Here is a 20,689-nt window from a genome sequence, read left to right on the forward strand (position 1 = left end):
TGTGTTTAGCTCCTGTTTATAGGACTTTTGTTTTATTACCGGTCTGTACCAAATACACAACTCAGTCCTTGGCTTAACTTTTTATCCATACAAACGTCAGTTTTGTTTTCTATGAAATAATTACACTTATTCCACACAGGCCCTCTGCTTATTATTAACTTTTGAATGCTTGGTGGTACTTGTTATGGATCCTGTCTGGATTTGAGTAGAAAATGTGCAGAGAGGTTATTTGAAAACCTTCTGCGAACATAAATTGTAAATTAAAGATGAATGTATTGAAAGTATGAATTTAAATTCATACTGACTGCGGGAGCAAGGCCAGAACATCCAAGTAATATGCTTCCTAGCATACCCCTCTTCCATCAAGCCTTTTCAAGAAAGGTGTCTATTTTAGTCTATTTTTACACATAGTAGAACTCTAATGTGTCCACGTGACAGGAATATTGTGAACATAAGCATCCACTATGATTGGGAAAGGGTAAATCTATGAGTAGGATTGTAGGGGCATTGCCCTTTCAGCAGGCAACAGTGTTATAGTAAACATCTGACAAGTTGGTCGTAGTTGCCCGTAACTGGCGTGCATATGTTATTTTGACCACTAGGTGTCGCTTTAACACATGAAACTAAAGCAGAGAAGAAGAAGAAGATTTTCATGTTTCCTGACCGGTGACTGGCTAAACCAATAGAAGTAAAAACTATGACATTTGCTTCTGAAATACTGGAATATTTATGACCTTTTATTTAGAAATTAATTTAACGTCTAATACTGGAAAAATGGACCAGTAAATGTAAGCGAGTAGCTGTTTTAGCTAACCAACGTGGGGCTACTAGCTAGGTCGCTGTAGCGTCGTTTGTTTGTTTGCTGCTATCATGAGCGAAGAAGACGCTTCCGTATCATCAAGTAAAGACAAAGACTCCACTCTTCTGCTTACTAAAGACGGACATAGGTACTATGTAAATAAAAGCGGAGTTGTGGACAGTAGAAATGTGATAACGCCGCACGAACCGGAGAACAACGCCTCCTACGACATGGACGATCCGGACGAAGAGAGCGACGTTCTGGACGCCTCAGATCCCAGAGACGGTGCAGCGAGCCCGGAGGAGCTCAACGACGAAGAGACCTCCGAGGGCGACAACGCCCCCAAACAGTGTACCTACGATGGGTGCACGGAGACAACGACGCAGGTGGCCAAGCAGAGAAAGCCATGGATGTGCAAAAAACACCGCAACAAAATGTACAAAGACAAGTACAAGAAGAAGAAGAATGATAAGGCCATGTCCAGTGGGAAACTTGATGTAAGTTAAATACTCTCAGTGCTAGAAGCATTTACCATGATGTGGAGGTCTGATTTCCACACTTTAGAGCCAAGCCACAAACAAAACCTGCACATTTAATTGCGTTTTTCTGTCTGTAGGAAAACTCTGAAGAACGTCCTGTGTCTGTGAACAAACAGCGTCTAGGTGCCATGGGGGACCGTCCAGCCAGACCTTCTCTGATAGAGCAGGTCCTCAACCAGAAAAGACTGGTAAGACTGGTTGATTGTTCCATGACGAACATGCAGACAAATGACAAGCATATTATTCTGTGGCACCTGGCTTTAAGGGTTAAATGGACATGAAATGTGATATATTTGCATGAAATCGCATATTTGCTGCAGATTTATTGGCTGCACATCCACAATATGACTCTCCTGTGCCACCACATCCCTAAGGTGTTTACTGGATTGAGATCTGGTGACTGTGGAGGTCATTTGAGTGCAGGGAACTCACTTTCATGTTTGGGAAACCAGTTTGAAATAATTTGAGCTTTGTGACATAGCTTTTTGTCCTGCTGAAAGCAGTGATGAGAAGATGGGTACACTGTGGTCATACAGGAATGGACGTAGTCAGCAGTAATACTCAGGTATGCTGTGGCATTTAAACAATGTTCATTTGGTACTAAGGGAAACAAAGTGTGACAAGAATATATCGTCCTCATCATTATAGCATCGCCAACAGCCTGAAACATTGATAGAAAATTTGATGAATCTATGCTTTCCTGTTGTTTACCTAGATTCTGAACCTACCACTCGAATGTCCAATTTTGATGAGCCATACTGACTGTAGTCTTAGTTTCCTTTTCTTTGCTAACAGCAGCATTGGTGTGGTCTTCTGTTGCTGTTGCCCAGCTGCTTCAAGGTTTGACATGTTGTGTTTTCAGAATAGTTTGGTTCTAGCAAATGGTTGTTTATTTCAGCTCAACACAGTCCAGCCATTATACTCTGACTTCTGGCATCAACAAGGCATCTTCACCCAGAGAACTGTTGCTCACGGGGTATTTTGTCTGTTTTTGGACTATTCACTGTAAACCTTGGAGGTGGTTGTGTGGGAAAATCCCAGTAGAGCAACAGAATCTGAAATGGAGCAGCCAGACTGGCACCAACAACTACTCTAATGCTTAGCCTGAATTTCAGAAGGTTTTCACCATGTCTGCCTTAATGCTCGAGTTGAGCTGCCGTTTGCTTTTTAATGCAGTTGAACAGGGCCACCTAATGATGTGGCCAGTGAGTGTAAGTGTCCCTATTCTTAGTTTCACATATTTTGTTTTCTCAAAGGAGAACCTTTAACGTCTCCTTTTTTTTTTACTTTACAGTTTTTTGGTTTTGGGTTACACTGATGTATTTTCTTCCAATGATCCCAGAATTATGAAAGTTTCTTTCAGCTGGACTAAAAAAACAAAAAAGAAAACTTACATAAAAAACAGGCATACACGCAAACCCAAATACTGTAATATTTTAAAAGCCAACAATGTTCCAAGTTCATAGAACTCGAAGATTCCCGGGAATCATGGGAAAACACCTATTGGTAACATTAAAGCATCCAGTTCATAGAACAGTTGTGACACATATTTTATTAGTGAAAGCAGAGTAATGTTGATTGTCTTGTACTGCAGCTTTGTAGTGAAATATCTTATGTTTTCCAATGTATTTGTCTTGCAGTCGCTTCTCAGGAGTCCAGAGGTGATCAGCTTCCTGCAGCAACAGCAGCAGCTTCTAGCTACACAGAGCCGTAGCCAGTCACAACAGCAGTTCCAGAGCTGCTGACGGTGGGTGGCGGGCGTTAGTTTTTGTGATGCATAAAGCGCACTAAAGAAATACACTGGCATCTGATGCGTAAATGAATCGTAAGCGTACACTGAAAGCATGGATTTCTTCCGTCATGCTGTGAGAGAATAAAAGGACATTTTGAAGTTGTGCTGAGAATGGAAGACTAAACTGATTCAACTCCCAGAGAGTGAAGATTTCTTCAAATCACATACTGACCATGTATTTAAACCAGGACTGGTGCTGTTTTTGGTACATTTTGTCTTAAATTTAAGCCAATATTCGTTTTCACTTTTTGTTCATTTTAAAAACATTGTGTCCTGTTTTGTTTAGTTTAGTTGTTGAAACTCCAGTTCAGACTGTTTTCTCTGGAAGAATTGCGCCTTATAGGAAATGTTGTGATTTGGTGCAGTATTAATAAAATAAAATGAGTTATAAATCCTTAGTGTGTGTGTGAGATTTAACTTGAAATGCTATTGTTGTGACAATCATTTGTGTGGTGCATGTCGTTTCCTGCAGGTTGACGACTTGGTTTTGACAAAACTTTGTCTATTCTCCCTGAACTGTTGCACAAACCTTAAGTGATAACTGAATACAGAGAAGGAGGGATATACTTTACAAATGAAACTCTGTTACTGCATTATCCCTCTGTGTTTAAGTTGTAGTGTTTCTCCCTGATGAGTATATGACAATAAAAAAAAGATGCAATATGAGTTTTGTTTTGTTTTTTTAATGAGAAAAAAAACAAACAAACAAAAAAACCAAAAAAACACCAGAAATTCAAACCTTGGAAAACTGGAATCACAGAAAAAACTTAATGTAAAAAGTAAAAAGCAACCAGAACATGAAGTCAAACATTGGTTGACACAAATACAGTACATACCACGCCAATAACACTTTGGACGTATAACAGTTTAAGTACCTACAAATATATCCCACTTTTCCTGTGCAGTTAAAGCATCCCAGAGGAAACGGAAGAGGCTAACTGCGTTATACTGAAATTAGGAACGCTTAGTGTAAATTCAGCTAAATAAAATTCATCTTCATGTCTGCTTTAGCCGTGTGACAAAGGTGTAACGCATCTTTGTAACTTTGCATGAGATGTCAAATGTAGGACAGAAAAATGTACAGAATCTGTGACTACCTGTCAGGAATGAGAGCGCGTGCACACACACACACACACGGTGTGTGTCTGTGTGCATGTTACGACACTGAAGAAATTGGGTTGTGTGGGGAACCCATCTGTGTAAGGACTTTATCCAGCCACTGCAGCGGCCCATGCAGATGCACTTCAATCCAGCAGGGGGTGCTGGTCACATCTTGACGGTGGTATTCAGCTCCCCAGCCCTAAAGGAAAAGATGCAACAACTGGTCAGCTGGTAATATTGGCTCTTCAGTTAACTATAAAATATTTAATGCAAAGAAAACAAGTAATCCCACCTTGTGTATGGGAGGATCTGACATGACTGGCAGCACTAAGCATGGGAATTTTAAGTTACCCTGAGAAACTGCGCGTATATCCAACCCTTCTCATTTGATTTTGACTGAGCATGAATAAAAGCATTCATATGCACTACAGAAGTTAATTTCACGGTTTCCAACCTGTACCGACCTCCGTTTCTATGCATCTAAACAAACAAAACTGAGAATTGCCATAATGGGCGCAAAAATTGCTATCAAATAATCAGCATCCTCTTTCATAAGAAAGCTCAGTCAGTACCTTTACGAAGCTCATGCGGATGGTGCACATCTTGGTGAGCTCATAGACGACCTCGAAGCCGTGGTTAACGGACTGGGCGAGAAGCTGAGCAAACAGCTGGTTGTTAAAGATCTTGAGGCTGCAGCCGCTGGGAATCTTGCACACGGTGGTGGTGTGGAAGCCGTGCTGGAAATTACAGTTGCGACTCTGGACAAAGATGCTGCTGTCACTCAGACACTCTGCATACACTTCGCCGCCCACGTAGTACAGGTGCAAACCTGGAATTAAAGGGAGATAATTAAAAAAAAACAAAAAAAAAACTAAATACTAAAGTTGCTGAATGTTTGGTGCTTTAAATGTGGTGCAAATGCAATATTTACAATTTAGCAAAGCAGATCTAAAGAGTATAAAAAAAAGCTACAAGAAAGACATAATTAATGAGCTAACCACAATATTTCATTACTTCACTGAAAATTAACTGATATTGATGGATTTTTCTCATATTCCCTTGAAAGAAAAACCACAGAGGCTTTTATGTCCGCAAACAAGGAAACGCTGAGTTGTGTTGGTACTGTTTGTGAACTGGGGACCAACTATCCTCAAGCCGTTGTCCCATCTCTGTCATTTAAAACCACACACATCCTCACACTGCACAGTTTATTGGAAGCCACTAAAATGCTTGATGTCAATCCAACAAAGGCAGGCTTTGTAAACACTGAGCATTAGGGGGGGAAAAAAAAAAATCAAACATTATTGGCCCAAAGGATTTATTGCAAAATGACAAGCCGAGTTTAAAGCATGACAATGTTTTACAAAGACTAGCACATGCACACCAAAGGCAGTGATGGAACCAATAGTGAGCAGATTAACTTTTTAAACAACCTTCCTTTAAAAGCTCTTGCTCTCACCAAATGCAACAAAAAAAAAAAAAAAAAAAAAAAAAGAAAACACCCCCAAAAGCCATCCAGCCTACCTTTGCCTATGTGCCTGCGCGTGTGCTCGATGGTTGAGTTGCGGTTGACGTTGGAAAGTAGGCCGAGGCAGAAGCGGTTCTTGTTGTTGGACGGGTCTGTGAAGCCGTCCACCAGGACGCTGCGTGATGAGGCATGGAAAGTCTCCCCCACCCGGTTGTTGAGCTCATAGTAAGCTATGGAGCACCAGTACTCTGGTTCCTCGTAGCAAACGGGCCTTAAATCTGAACAGGAACAACAAATGCTCGAGAGGTGGGTGTTAGGGATAAAACATTTTATTCTATTTATCCATTTTAAATTTTAAACCCAATGCAAATTCATATGAATCCAACCTGATAAAACTAAAGCAAGTTTTGCATCGATTTTATGTATTCTAACACAGACTGTATATAAAAGATGGATGCAGCTTCCAGCTCTGAAAAGTAAAGCCAAGTCTATTAAACTTATATTCTTTCTGATGGCTGGTATTCCTCAGCTTATTTAGACTGTGAGCTCAGTAAACTCTCCTGATGAGTTCATGGTCTCCATCACTGGTTTTAAGTCTTGAGGAATACAGCACGATTGTCATTTTGTAATTGATGTTCCTCGTTATAGTCACAAGGAGACCAGCGCATTGCGATTGACAAGTTGCTATCATACTATTTGAACTTCACTTTCTCAGTCAGTCATCACATCCACTTTCAAATCATGCAACTTGAGGTTTTACAGCAGGACAGGTGGGTGATGTCACAGTGGCTAACACCATCTTCCACATAGAGTCTGCTGTTCCTAACACCTGTATATCTTTGTGTTGTGAAAGGATACCTCTGTGCGGAGCAGAAAATGTGAGTTTAGGGGTCTCCATGGAGTTGCTTGGCTTCACGTCCTCTTGGGGATTTGTCTCCATCATGCTGTACGGAGGTGGTGGAGTCTCAGCTGGAAAACAGCGTTTTGAATGACAGAAGAGAATAAATTACGTACTGTTGTGTGAAGATTCAAAGTGAAGGTATTAGCTTGCATACTGTGATTCTTACCTGTGATATGATATGGACTACCAGGTTCTGCAGAGCTGTTGGGGGAGTTGGGGTAACTCTGCGAGCTGGGAGACTGGGTGAGGGACGATGGAGGGGAGGAGGAGGAGAAGGAGGAGCAGGGAAGGGCAGGGAAGGAGTCTGGGTAGATGGCGTTCTGGGGCATCAGCGGCTCGTTGTGAAGGGAGGCGTTCCTAAACTTTGCCAGTAAACTGTGTTGAGGGTTGAACTCGCTGTGGCGTGGAACAAGGACTGGTGGCAGCACTTGGGGGAGGGGGGGCAAAAAAAGGGTGGGGGTGAGAGCCAGATGGAGCTTTAAAAGATCATATTACGGCAAGTGCTTTAGGCTTGGGAACACTATTTGATCAGGCGCCCTTTCTCTATGGCTAAAATTCAATAAAGGCCATATTTTTACAGCAAATTTAAAGTACCTGGCGTCTCCACCCGTCTGTAGTGGTAGGGGTTCACACAGATGTCCTTCTGCTTGGAGCCGAAGGCGAACTCGCAGCACTCGAGGGCTTTCAGCTCATGGTGGGACTGCAAGTCAGGCCAGCGCCACACCCTGCAGTAGATAACATGGGGCAGACCCTTCCTGTGGGACACCTGCAACCTCCCGTCCAGCGACCGAGGAATGGTCACACACTTACCTGGAGGATTCACATGAAATAGCGCTTTTTAAAAACAGAACTCTACCAAATTAAATGTGCTGTGTGCACATTAACATTAAATGTTTTTGTACCACTGACCGTTTTACTGAAATACTAAAGCATTATGAGAAACTCTGTTTTCATTTTATTTATTGTATATTTAATTTATATTTTTAAATTCTTATGGATATTTTTAACCATGTTAAAAAAAGAAAGAACCAACATTGCATGTATGTGTGCATGTTGCAACTAATGTGGCTTTTATTTGAACTGTGAAGCACTTTGTCAATCTGTTTTTTGAAAAGTGCTATACACATGTAAAATAATTGGAAATAATTTATTATAATATATATTATGTATGAACTCTGATGTATAGTTGATAAAATTTATACCTTGTGATCTCATCAATGAAGTGCTGCCCAAGTAAAACCCTTAGTCATTTCCTTTGATTCCCCACACAGGTAAAAGCACCCCCCCGCTTGTGTTGTCTTTCCCATCTTGTAAACGTCATCCTGTCTAAATAATCTTCATGTTTATTTTGACCTCTACAATTAGAACCGCTAGACTAAACTTCTATATTGGACACTGTGATACTCACTAGGCTGCCCGGGGCAGCTGAGCGCTCTCTCCAGCTCTTCCATTGCCCCCTTTTTCTTTTTCAGTTTCTTCACTAGAGAGTCTACAGCCTTTTCCGCCCACTTCTCCTCCTCGTCCCCTTGTTTCCAGCCGAGCAGGCGCTTCACTGCCGGGCTGGTGAAGGAGAATAAGGATGTAATGGAGGTAGAGGAGTTCATTATGAGATGGATAAATGGGTGGCAAGACGAGCTGATGGGTCCTGTTAAAGGGATAAAAGTTCCCTTGTGGATAAGAGTGAAGATGCAAATAATGAGCAGCCAGAAGAGGAAACAGAAGAGGTGAGGATGAAAGACGTGGTGTGATGAGTCTGTGTAAACAGGCGCCGTTTTTTTCTTTTTCTTTTTTGTATTCCACTGTTACTTCCGAGCAGCTCTAGTAGAGGTGCTGGACTCCTGCCAGTGCAGCGCAAACCCCCTAAATCCCCTCTCTGTGTTGGGATCCGGCAGGTCTGGAGTCGAAGCCTCCAGCAGGGAAGGTTATTCTTTACACAGCCAGAAATCCAGGTCAAGTTTCAATCATCTGGCAGGAGAAGCAAGAGATTGTATTAACAGATAATTCAGCCAAAAAACAAAAAGAAAAGAAAAAAAGTTTGGAGGTTAGGAAGAAAAAAAAAAAAAAAAAGAGACCTCGGGTTTTATTGGAAAAGCAGAATTAAGACAGAGTCACTAAGGTGATAAGCTGGTGCGGAGTGATGAGAACAGCCAGAGAAAACACCTCATAACCAAAAACTACTCATATTTAATGAATTGGGCATCGAAGGTGGATTTCCATGATAAGGAGGGCCGTATCAGCAGGGCGCTGTTACAGAAAGCACGCCCGCATGAAAGTGATCTCCCCACATGCTGAACAGCAGTGTTATTATTCTCTATGGAGAAAATGAAACACTTCACAAAACTGCTGCAGAAAGCGCAGGCCAAGATGGCCAAGCTCATTTCTAGATTCACCAACAATGAGGAATGTCCTTTCTGGCCTCTGTTTCTATGATCATGCCACTGACGCCCAGGAGCCATACTGTCTGGCCAGAACACATCACAGGGCAGGAGGGGGAGAGGGAGGGCGACAGACAGAGAGCTCTCTCCCTCTGTTTGCCTCTCTGTCCATCTAAATCTACTGAACAGTATATATTATTATATGAATGCCAAGAATAAGGTGTAGACAAAAAAAAGTATCAGATTAAAGTTCTATTATTTAGGTAGGGTTCGTGGGTTCGGCAGCATCTTTCTACTCAAAGAAATTCCTAGATATTCATAAAAATAAACACGTAATTTTATTAGTCTCCTGTTTGTGAGTCTTTCTGTAGCATCATGCCCAACCTTTTGGGTAAAACGCATAGTTTTACGTCTTGTACTATCAGCTCTTTGCACATCATCCTTGCATTTTCCACATGTTTGTGCGCATCTGATGCCGAAAGGAAAAAAATATGAATCTATTGGCAGACAGAGTTTATAAAAGTGAACTGGAAGCTCAGCTTTCCCCCTTTCCTGTAAAAGAAACATAACCACTTTAGACTTTCTTCCGAATTTCTGTTCTTTTTTTTGTCAAACTAAACACAGGTGATGAGTTATGCGGATCTGTATGTTCACTTTTTTTGCCCTCATGTGCTCATGGCCAGCGCCGGTTTCCCGCAGACAGACACACAGACAGCTGGGGTTTACAACGACAGCAAAAAGCGCACAGGGCTCAATGCGGCATCAGTCCACCGCTGCTGCTGCTTTTATGAAGCCTGGCGTCACTCAGTCTGCAGGCTCAGATAGGCTAATTACCTAATGCTTTATCACCAGGACACCCCTTCCCAAAAAAGTAAACACGCCAGCTTCCTTTTTACTACAACTCAACTGCGAGTCATTCTGCAGCTACAAAATCCAGGCTCGGACCTAACCTCCACACCTTCACTGCAAATATGCGATTAGGAGCAATGACATTGAAGTCGCTCGGTTCATTCTTGTGTGATGAAGGCATGCTACTACAGAGAAAACACGTGTAGGAGCAAAGAAAACTGCAGTTATTATTTTTAAATACATCTTGAGTACTTAATTCAGCTCAGCTTTGCAACTTTATACTGAACTCAGCATGTAGATGACAACTCTGAACAAATGAAACCCCCCTTAAAGTTTACCGACAGTGCAAGAGGGTAACATTTAATTTTGATACTATTTCTCTCTTAACAGGAATTCAAATTCGCGTGACATAAAAAACAAATATACATTTAAAATATTTAAAGGAAAAACGAGCCAGTTAGTTTAATTTCTCACCTCTGTAACAAGTGCAGTGCAGACAGCCGTGTGAGTGTGCGAGGCTTTCCTGTTTGTAGTAAGTCAGGCCAGCACACTGAGGCTGCGAAGGTGTGTGCCTGTTTGTATGTGTGTGTGATTGAGTCTGTGAGCATGTGTAGAAGGGTCAAGTTGGCCTCAATAACACTTTGCGCCCTGCTGGTGATTTCTAAATAAAAGCATCGCCAACTCAATTTGTAGATGCCAGTTTATAAACGAATATAGCCAAAGCCTCCATTTGACAAAAGCCAGATTTAAAAAAAACGAGAGAAAAAGTTTCTATATGTTTATACATTTTTGTCTATTTTCAATCAATATTTGAAAATTCTACTTTTAAAAGTGAAGTACAAAACTACTTTTGTCCGCTGTGGAAGAGAGACAGACATAATTAATAACTAATGATTAAATGCAGAGTGGTGCGGTAAGCACCAAGAAAGTGGAAAAGGTGAGTGAAAAAAAACAAACACTTGGCATTACAAGTCATTAACTTTAATAAAATAACATCATTATTTTTTATATAAATCTTCTAAGTGAAATTATTATCAGTAATTTCTACAGGTAAGTGTTAGAAAGGAGGTTGTAAAGTAAGTCTACATGAAAATAAATAAATAAAAAACATTAAAAAAAATGTTTTGTTTGCTTTTATAATCTTGTAGAGGACATCGCACATAGTGTGAACTTCCGCGTTTATTATGAAGGCTCAGTCTTAGTTATTTCCGGCGTTGTTCGTTGCGGTCGCTTTGACGCAGGTTTGTGAAGCTCGGAGGCTCCACTCCTCCAGCAGCCCCAGCCGAGCGCCACACAGCCTCGGCGGCGTCAGCCTGGCTGGAACCGCAGCGCCTGCATGCTAGATCCCTCCGCCTCCCCCCTCCTGGAACTTTCTCAGGATTTCAGATTTAGCGCTCGCGGCAGCACGCACGAGCGTTTGTGTTCGAGCACCTGAGCTCCCAATCACCTAATCACGATATAAAGGAAAAGAAAAATAGAGAAATAAAAATCCCCAAATCACACCTGTTCTAGTATTGCAGAAGATATCACTGACTTTACCTGATAAAACTCCAATAATTATTGTACTTAAAGTGTTTATCAGCGAGATTTTTTTACACCCATCTCTCTGCCTGTGAGGGTCTGTTTGCTGTCATCTTCTTCCTTTACAGCAACGAGCACCTGTTGGGCGCAGGCCAGGCTATAGGTGCAATGTACCGAGTATAAGACTAAATCTGCTTCTATGTATTAACTTTTAAGTTATATATAAAGTCCAGCTCGGGGAGGATCAAATCTGCTATCATATCCAACCACCTCACACTGTTACTTGCCTGTGGCCGCGCGCACGTGCACGCACATGCTGCACCTGTAGGCTTAAAAAAGAAAAGATGAAGTAAAACATCTTCCCGTTTAGTACTCAGTCTTTATGCATGATTCCACACATGCGGTGAAATCATCTTTATTTATATATATAGTTTTTCTTCGTCTTAAAAATCCAGGTTTGTTTTGTTATCCATTGTTGGGAACGCTGAGGTCTTTCTCATTGCGGATGGATACGATCCTTTATTGGGAGTGCCGTGACTGGTCCAGTTAATGACGCAAGCCCGGCTGGCGACAGTGAGTCTACAAGTTTGACATTTTCAGAGTTTACAGCAACTGCTGCGGGATGTAACAACACTCCCAACGCGAAGTGAAACTACTTTGAATATCTCATAAAAAAACATTTTTTTTTTTTTATCTTAACCACCAGGTAAACCATCAGGACACACCACTAAATCAATCGGCCGGTGTGCGCCTAAAAAGGTGGGGGACTAAGAGTCCAAGGTTTGGTTCGGGGACCGCCAAAGAAGCCGCGGGAAGGTTTCAGAGCAGGACCGAGAGCAGTGGGCTGTGCAACCTGTTTGATCACCGTTTTAGATGCGAGCACAACAGCCTGGAAGGGTTTTAATCGCCCATTAGAAACACGGGGCCTATTTTGTGGAGCATTACATTTGGTTTCTTGAAATTAAATTTCATTTCATATCATGGAGCTAATTGGTGCCAATCGAATGCTTTTGTAAATCTTTAAATATGGCACCCTAATTTTCTGCAGTGCCAAATCTGGAAACTAGAAATGCGCAGCTTGCGATTCCCCACTTATGTGTCTTGTGTGGTAGGGCAGACACAGCCAGACGAGCGGGGCACAAACAGGATGCGCTCCCTGGGGCTCCGGGAGGCCCTCAGAGACATCCGCATGAGCGCGAAGCACAGACCTCAGGCTTGCATAAGAAAACAGCACTATTAAAGTTCATTTACTCAGACCACAAAAACGCTTGCTGGACTCCTTCCAAGATGTCCACACTGGGCCTGGGAGACAAACAAAAGGATGAATATTGAGATAAATACCGCAGTCCAGGGTTTCCTACTTTCTTTCATGTTGAGGAAAGGCCAGATCACACTGCCTACTGTGCTGAACATTTCCTAGAGCTGACCCCAGATAACTTAATCAGTTAAACATGATTTATACCAAATTAAACGTTTAGTGGAGTTAGAGCCTGCAGACATCTAGTAATAATATTTCAAAGGTACTTTCCTGACCCTGGTACTCTCTGTAAGAAGCCTGAAAGGTGCCTCACTGCATGTTTGGGAACATCAGTCACAATTAGTCAAGTTTTAAGACCCATTAAAGATCCTCGGCCCTACTACAAGAAACTCCTTTAGCTTCAGTATTAACAAAGACATGTCATGTCTTTACCAAACACTGTAGCTGCAGTAAGCATTGTTACAAACACAGCAGAGTAGTTTAAGTTTCTCTGTATTGTATGAAACCATGTCATCACTGACGGTTCTTTAATCTCTACGTCAGAGGTGTCAAACACGAGGTCTGGGGGCCAGAATCGGTCTGGCAAAGAACTCAATTTGGGCCACTGCTCGAATTTGGGAAATATAAAATGTGAAGGAGGGCATTGATTTTGGATTTGAATTCATAGGTTTCATAGCATTTCCTGCTGATAAAGAGCTAACTGTGTAGTTAAACATCTTTACACTGACAGAAAGGGCAGTTTCGTTGCTACGGCCAAAGATCAAAGTGGGCTGTATGTGGCCGACCGTGTAAAATGAGTTTGTTTACTGCACATTTCTATCAATTTCTTTCTCTTTCTGCTCAGGATAAATCCTGCCTGTCACTCGGTATCAGCTGGAATAGGCTTCAGCCCAACTGCAACTAAGGTGAGAAAAGCAGTTAAAGGATTGGATTAATGGATGTTTTTCCTCCCATTCACCAATCTGATTACATACTGTAAAGCATGTTGTTGTTTTCATACCATCAGTCATTCGTTGATTCTATTTGACAGCAGTGCAAATTGGGGGAAAAAAACAAAAAACAAAGAAAATCAGCAAATTCTGACAATTCAAAATCAATCAAATGCTCATATTTTTTTGAATTAACAACAGTTGTCAGTTACAGTTCTGTAGCTCAACCTATTGTTGCAGCTTTAGTTACTAACAATTATCGAGTCATAAATCACTGACTTTTTTATTATTCTTGTTCATGTCATTAAGCCCATCAACCCTACAAAATAAAATTAGTCCTCCACATAACACCACTAAAAGTCCTTCTCGCGGCTGACTGGGCACAACATGATGTAACTTAGTTCAAGGACGAGCCACAGAGATGTTCTGTAACCCATGGCAACAGATTTTTTTTTTTTTAACATAAGCCATAACAAACAGTAATCAAATAAAAATAAAGGCAGGATCCAGGAGGAAACCACAACTGTGTCATTACTTCACATCCAGTGATGCCTGGAAAGGAGAAGTATTGATACACCGTGCTTTGCTTCTGATTACAGTGAATGATGGACACAGCTGTAACGCTTCCCCCCCCCCAAACCACCCAAAGGCTTGGTGGCCGTATCATAGGCCGTCTCTATGATACAAGGGCTCGTCTGATTGGCTAATCAGTCTTATGCGACGACTGCAGTTTCCAGGCTCCGGTGATGTAGCGCAGGCGAATGAAAACCAGGTCTCGTCCCATCTGCAGCCAGCTCCAAAATGGTACCAGCTTGGACCCTGTTAGAACAAACCCAGAGGCGCTTCAGCTTCAAGTCGTGCTTTCATAAGACAAATACTGGAAATATGCTTGTGTAGATCAACTTCTACAAATGCCTACAATTTTCAATTATTACAAAAGGTCTAAAAATAAATGCAATCAACCACAAACAGACTTCCAAACACACCCTACAGAGATATTTATAGCCCTCCAGATAGGTGGCATGGTGGGAAGAGACATATTTCATAGAGAGAAAAAAAAAAGTCGTACCTTCTATTTCAGTCCAGTTGACTGCCACCTCAGCTATGGGGATTTTAAAACACTGGGCAATATACAGGAGCTCCACATCAAAAGCCCTGTGAGAAGAAAGTGGATTTAAAGTTCCTGTTTTACTGCAGGTTAAAACCTAAAACCTCACTGTAACTCCATCACCTGTGCTAGGTATAAATCCTCAGGACTTCTTAGTTATTTAGTATTAATTAAGACTGTTTAAATTTCACCAAAAATTCACTTCTTGGAGTTTTCACCAGTTAATTATCAGAAAACAGATGAAACATCCTTGTGACTAGTGTTTGTTTCGGTTACTTTGCATCGTGGACAGTTTGCTGCTCACCTAACGGCCACTCAGGAGGGATCTTAGCAAGATGTCTGAACCACCTTAACTGTCTGTTTTTGATTTGAAGGAGAAGCAGATAATTTCAGAATCTATTTTAAATTTCTAATGGAGAGCCCAGCCACCCTTTGCTGCAAGCTCATTTCTTTCACTTGCATCTGCACTCTCCTTCTTTTTGGTCTCTACCCACAGCTCATGGCTCTGGGTGAGGGTAGAAACGTGGATTGACCAGTAAATCAACAATTTCACTTTCACACTCAGCGCTCTCTTCACCACTGCAGGTCCATCTGTGAATATCCCAATCCACTCTTCCCCCACCCGTGAACAAAAAACACAGGATACTTAAACTCCTTCACTTGGGGCAGCAGCTCATCCATGTCCCCGAGTCAGCGGCGCCACACCATTTTATGCCTGAGAATTGTGGACTCGGACTGCTTAAAGTCCTAATTCACTTTAAGCGTGTGTAAAGTTTATCTGGTTGCAATTTGTAACATGACATAAATGTGGGTTTCAGCCCTGAAAATTCCTCATGACATAGATTTGCCATCCTACAGTTCATCTGGGGTTGAGATGACACTAAGAGTACACCAACTGTAATTCCCTGAGGCATGGATTTTGCACATATAATGTCCACAGCTCCACCGAGACCTTGTACTGCTCATGTGAACGTCAAAGCTCTGTGTAAAGTCTTCTCCAGCACATTCCAAAGAATCTCAGCGAGGTTAAGGTCTGGACTCTGAGGTGGCCAATCCTGCTCCCTCAACCACTCTTTGACTCATGAATCCCGGCACTGTCATCTTGGAATACTGTGTGTTGATTTAATTGATGTAACTTTCTGGGTTTAGACCCGACAAACTGAAGCAATTGCAGACATAACAATAATCTTGTACGGTAGGCATCACTCCATCTGCCTCTCCTCTCAACCTGATGTAGTCATCACTCTGGAACAGAGTAAATCTGGACTCATCCACATGACCTTTTTCCATTGCTCCAGAGTCCAATCTTTATGCTCCATAGCAAATTAAAGCCATTTTCTCAGATTAGCCTCACTGATAAGTGGTTTTCTTAAGGCTATGCAGCTGTTTAGTTCCAGCCCCCTGAGTCCCTTTTTGCAGTGTTCATTGTGCACTTTGCAGAAACATTCTTACTTTCACAATTAAACATAGCCCTGACTTCTACTGCTTTCATAAAATGCCTTTATTATATTATCTATCTATCTATCTATCTATCTATCTATCTATCTATCTATCTATCTATCTATCTATCTATCTATCTATGCGCTTTTCGGCTGAAGTTCAATTTTTTTGAATTTCTGTATAAAAGGACCTGAACAATCACACCACTGCGTTTGGCAACAAGCACGTTCGCAGCTCTTTGCTGAATAAACAATGATGTGGAACAAGTGAAGTAACACTATTTTACCTCAGACACACAGCTAGACGTCGCTCCGGGTCAATTGGCTCTCTGAAATTATTTCTCTGCCTTCTCAGATGTGGCCTCAAAACTTAATTTGACTTTTTCACAATGCGCTCAGTGTGTAATGGCCTTTAGACAAAATTTTCCAGGAATCCCTTTGCTAAACATATGACACATTGGTTAAGATTTGTAAATTTCTGCTTTTAATATAGTCGAGGTGAATGCACATTAGAGCTAATACTTTAAGCTAAGACATCATCATGTGCCAACAGTGGAGGCTGTTTCCTTACCATCGCTCTACATGGAGAGAGGAGAAGGTCTTGAGTGCAGCCTCACGTGTGAAAAGCTTGAAGCCACACTGAGTGTCCTTGATCCCCTTCACGCAAAAGAACCACACCAGGAAGTGGAAGCCATACATAAGGAACGTCCGAAACAAAGACCGCTGCAAAGACACCAAAGTGTGGTTATTTACTGCTCTGAAATTTGTTTTCGAACACATTATTTTTTTTAAGCAGAATAAAATAAAACCCTGTTACCTGAGCTACAGAGTCTTTCTCTAGGTGAGCTCTGGATCCACATGAAATTGCCATGTTCTCCTAGATGTGAGAGCAGCACATGAGGCGTTAGGCTTGGCCACATTTTAACCACTTTTACACACTTATATATCGAATAAGTGAGACTGAATTTAAAACAGAACAGAACACCATCACACCGGTTTGGGGTTGAGGTCATTGAGTCCAGCCTCCACTTTCTCAATGTCAGAAAACTTTGTGGCTCCATCAGCATCTGCCATCAGAATGACTTTCCCTCTGGAGCTCAGAGTTCCCTTTAAAAGAAAAAGAGATAAAAACAAAACAAAAAAACCAAAGTCAGCTCCAAACTGCTGCTTCAGGGTTCCCATTTGGACACACACTGTAATCTCACATCTACAATCTCACCATCCGCACAGCTCCTCCTTTCCCTCTGTTCTTCACCAGCGTCAGGACGCGCACTTTATCAGCACTGTACTTCGTAGTGTACCGCAAAGCAACCTGCCAGGACAACACAACATTGTCCACTCATGAAACTGATCTATACTGGCTGAAAATGTTTAGCTGAGCAAAACGGAGTTGTGCTAAAATAGAAGGCCTGGTTACATTTGCCCCAAAAAAGATTTAAAATTATTACCTCTGTGGTTTTGTCTTTGCTGCCATCATCCACCACGATGACCTCATAGGTAAAAGAGGGGTTTTGTTTCTGCAGTCAGAAACAAAAACAGACAAAAAAACACAAAAACAGGAGAGACTTGTTTCACAACAGCCACTTTACCCAGATCGTTGTTGCCACCTACTGGTAAGTCTGCGAATAACATATCCAGCAATATACGTTTTTTGTTTTGTTTTTTAAATAATGAACGTTATCCATCACCAGTGCAGACAAAAAGGCACTAACATCAGTTATTCAAGAAACCTAAATACACAAGGTTGCGGAAAAAAAGGAACCAGTGACCAAAAAATGTAAACAAAATATAAAAAAACTAAACAAAAAACAAACTTGAATTGTATCTCTGATAAGATACAACTAATTTAAGGGCTTTCCTGTCATTCAAATTTTTAAACCATCTGTTTCTACATAGTTTAGCCTTAAAGTATCTACATTTATTTATTAATAAATGTTCTTAATAAAAACACAGTCCTGATAACAGTCTTTTTTGTTTGCTTTTTGTGTGTCAGATTTTGATTATAAATAAATATCCCAACTGTAATTACAGTTACTGTTAAATGTGGTAATTGGATATCCGGTGATACATGTCGTTGTATATGCTTTTAAATGTGCTGCTTTTTACTGTAAATATAATTAAGCTTTAATTCAGGCTCTGCACTTACCTGCCTGTTTTCCAAGTACTCCATAGCTTCATCCATCATCGCTGGTACTGAAGGGACACACAGTAACACACATATAATAGCAAGTACAACCTACTGCAGGTGCACTAACCTGGATGGATTGCACTACTAACGCCTAAGTGAAAACTGTGACTATTTACAGTGTGTGTCTAATGCGGGCATTCATAATGACTGACAGAGCAGAAAAGCAGACTTTACTCACATCGGAGCTCCTCGTTGTAGGCCGGGACCACCACAGAGAGCTCCCTGGAATGGGGATCATGCAGACTGGGGAAGAGCCGCTTCTCTCCAGTGGCGGTGAGAAAGTATTTCTCCTTCTCATGGCGTGTCAGGTCCACCATCCCTGCGGTTAAGTGTGCTATTACGAGCAACTGAAAAGTGAGAAATATGAGAATTGCATTTGATTTACAATTGAATCTTTCTTGTGACGCATTTTGGCCAAACATCTCCAAAGCACATTGTTTCATAAGTCTTGTGGTTTGTTTAGATCCAAGACTGAAAACCTACACTTCGCTCCCATGTTGGTTTTAGAGAGAAGACCTTATAAGACTTTCTAGACTCATGATAACATATGGTACATATTTGCTCGCATGCTTTTAGATATAGACCAGTTTCTAAAGTTTTACATTTTAGGATATAACAAAAAAAATAATCTCGTCCTTAGCAGATCTTAAAATTGAGTAAATACAACCTCAGATGAACTACAAAATATGACATAGGAATGCAGAGAGTAATTAGCAGTCAGGTGCCTGCTATTAACTAATGATCAGCAAGTTTGAGCACCTCTATAAAAAAAAAGAAGGACGTTTTCTGGTCTGTGTTACCCCATCCCAGGGGTGGAGTAACACAATGCCAAGGAGGAAAGAGATCAACTGTGTCTGTCATCATCAGCTTGCTTCTCTGTGCTACTTGACCCCTCTGTTGCTTTAGAACAGAATGAAAAGGAAGTATCATAAAACTGAGGTACATGAACAGGCCTGTAAAAGTCTACAAGTGGCCCGAGTCAAACACAATGCTCAAGGATAATTTGGAAAAAGTACAAAAGGAAAGATACCCACGCTATCACTGTAACTGTATTTGGGCAACTTCTCCCAAAACAACTTAGCTACAGCATCTCTCATCCAAAGCACTGATTACTCACCACGACGAAAACTACAGCTGCCAGTGCGACGAGGGCTTGAACTATTTCACAGAGGAAATCCATTTTCCATCAGGTTACCTACCCTACACCCACTGACAGACAGACCACCTGCAGGGGCTAGCTCAGAAACTAGCTGGCTTTCTCCTTTCTTTTGCTTTTTGACACACAGCCTGTGCTCTAACTTCCTGGTGTGTCCAAATATATGTACCAAATTACGGGCTTACGATATTATTCAGAAGGTTAAAATGTTAAAAATGAGTCCTTATGTTTCCATTGCTGTGAGGACACTTCACCTAACTCCACTTCCAATCACAACTGAACACAACGACGATACGGAAGTAGTGACTGTTTTTCTCCCACATCATCATATTGGAGGAGGAGAACAACGAGCGGCACAGTACCGCTCGGCGCTGGGGCACACTGCCTCATAGCGGACAGGGGTGGAAATGGTGGCAAGGACTCTCTTTAACATGTACGGTACACAAAGAGAAAAGGGAGGTATAATGCTAGGAAGAATATGATTATTTGTCAAAGCAATAAAGACTTTTCTTCTAGTCCGCAACATTTTGTTGTAACATTTATGGAAAACAGGGCGATCGTGGCTCAAGAGTTGGGAGTTCGCCTTGTAATCGGAAGGTTGCCGGTTCGAGCCCCGGCTTGGACAGTCTCGGTCGTTGTGTCTTTGGGCAAGACACTTCACCCGTTGCCTACTGGTGGTGGTCAGAGGGCCCGGTGGCGCCAGTGTCTGGCAGCCTCGCCTCTGTCAGTGCGCCCAGGGCAGCTGTGGCTACAATGTAGCTTGCCATCACCAGTGTGTGAATGTGTGTGTGAATGGGTGAAAAGGAGTTTTGCGTTTTGTGTTTGCGTGGGTTCTCTCCGGGTACTCCGGCTTCCTCCCACCGTCCAAAGACATGCAGCTTGTGGGGATAGGTTAATTGGATAATCCAAATTGCCACTAGATGTGAATGTGCGAGTGAATGTGCGAGTGAATGGTTGTCTGTCCCTGTGTGTTAGCCCTGCGACAGACTGGCGACCTGTCCAGGGTGTACCCTGCCTCTCGCCCTATGACAGCTGGATAGGCTCCAGCGCCCCCCGCGACCCTGAAAAGGAGAAGCGGAAGCGAATGGATGGATGGATGGATTTATGGAAAACAACAACCTGCATCCCAGCAAACAGTCCCCCAATTCCCTAAAGGTCATATTTTGGACAAAAATGATTTTGTAAAACCTTGCAGATAGATTTGATCAGAGACGACTATGGACAGTATAATGCTATGATTTGGTTAGAAACGCATTTGGTTAAACT

The 20,689-nt window shown here is 41.8% G+C and overlaps 3 protein-coding genes across 3 annotated transcripts; 1 reads left to right on the forward strand and 2 right to left on the reverse strand.

Moving 5' to 3' along the window:
- Positions 1-605: 605 nt before the first annotated feature.
- Positions 606-3,796, forward strand: LOC102289196 (regulatory factor X-associated protein). Its single transcript, XM_005928091.3, has 3 exons — positions 606-1,296; positions 1,416-1,526; positions 2,979-3,796. Exons 1-3 carry the CDS (start codon positions 871-873, stop codon positions 3,081-3,083), a joined length of 642 nt encoding a protein of 213 aa, XP_005928153.1. The 5' UTR covers positions 606-870; the 3' UTR covers positions 3,084-3,796.
- A 56-nt stretch (positions 3,797-3,852) lies between these two features.
- On the reverse strand, positions 3,853-10,462 carry smad9 (SMAD family member 9). Its single transcript, XM_005928090.3, has 8 exons — positions 10,299-10,462; positions 8,009-8,565; positions 7,195-7,410; positions 6,767-7,027; positions 6,558-6,668; positions 5,756-5,977; positions 4,804-5,060; positions 3,853-4,430 (listed from the first exon to the last, which is right to left on the reverse strand). The coding sequence occupies exons 2-8, from the start codon at positions 8,202-8,204 to the stop codon at positions 4,287-4,289; spliced, it is 1,407 nt and encodes a 468-aa protein (XP_005928152.1). The 5' UTR covers positions 8,205-8,565; positions 10,299-10,462; the 3' UTR covers positions 3,853-4,286.
- Positions 10,463-13,689: 3,227 nt separating this feature from the next.
- alg5 (ALG5 dolichyl-phosphate beta-glucosyltransferase) lies at positions 13,690-19,736 on the reverse strand. Its single transcript, XM_005928089.3, has 10 exons — positions 19,385-19,736; positions 18,446-18,614; positions 18,226-18,272; positions 17,528-17,596; positions 17,299-17,391; positions 17,073-17,186; positions 16,897-16,956; positions 16,651-16,802; positions 14,602-14,687; positions 13,690-14,351 (listed from the first exon to the last, which is right to left on the reverse strand). The coding sequence occupies exons 1-10, from the start codon at positions 19,445-19,447 to the stop codon at positions 14,236-14,238; spliced, it is 969 nt and encodes a 322-aa protein (XP_005928151.1). The 5' UTR covers positions 19,448-19,736; the 3' UTR covers positions 13,690-14,235.
- Between the last annotated feature and the right edge of the window lie 953 nt (positions 19,737-20,689).

This window comes from Haplochromis burtoni, unplaced genomic scaffold, assembly GCF_018398535.1.
Source record: "Haplochromis burtoni strain Fernald_Lab_line unplaced genomic scaffold, NCSU_Asbu1 Contig_109, whole genome shotgun sequence".
Taxonomy (NCBI): Eukaryota; Metazoa; Chordata; class Actinopteri; order Cichliformes; family Cichlidae; genus Haplochromis; species Haplochromis burtoni.

Excerpts from the sequence above, each read along its gene's own strand:
- LOC102289196 (XM_005928091.3), top strand. The coding sequence starts at position 871 with ATGAGCGAAGAAGACGCTTCCGTATCATCAAGTAAAGACAAAGACTCC. Across the intron at positions 1,297-1,415 it reads TGTCCAGTGGGAAACTTGAT|GAAAACTCTGAAGAACGTCC; the intron begins GTAAGTTAAATA and ends TTCTGTCTGTAG. Across the intron at positions 1,527-2,978 it reads TCCTCAACCAGAAAAGACTG|TCGCTTCTCAGGAGTCCAGA; the intron begins GTAAGACTGGTT and ends TTTGTCTTGCAG.
- smad9 (XM_005928090.3), bottom strand. The coding sequence starts at position 8,204 with ATGAACTCCTCTACCTCCATTACATCCTTATTCTCCTTCACCAGCCCG. Across the intron at positions 5,978-6,557 it reads ATTTTCTGCTCCGCACAGAG|ATTTAAGGCCCGTTTGCTAC; the intron begins GTATCCTTTCAC and ends GTTCCTGTTCAG. Across the intron at positions 4,431-4,803 it reads TCCGCATGAGCTTCGTAAAG|GGCTGGGGAGCTGAATACCA; the intron begins GTACTGACTGAG and ends CTTTTCCTTTAG.
- alg5 (XM_005928089.3), bottom strand. The coding sequence starts at position 19,447 with ATGGATTTCCTCTGTGAAATAGTTCAAGCCCTCGTCGCACTGGCAGCT. Across the intron at positions 18,273-18,445 it reads CTACAACGAGGAGCTCCGAT|TACCAGCGATGATGGATGAA; the intron begins GTGAGTAAAGTC and ends GTGTCCCTTCAG. Across the intron at positions 14,352-14,601 it reads CAACTGGACTGAAATAGAAG|GGTCCAAGCTGGTACCATTT; the intron begins GTACGACTTTTT and ends TTGTTCTAACAG.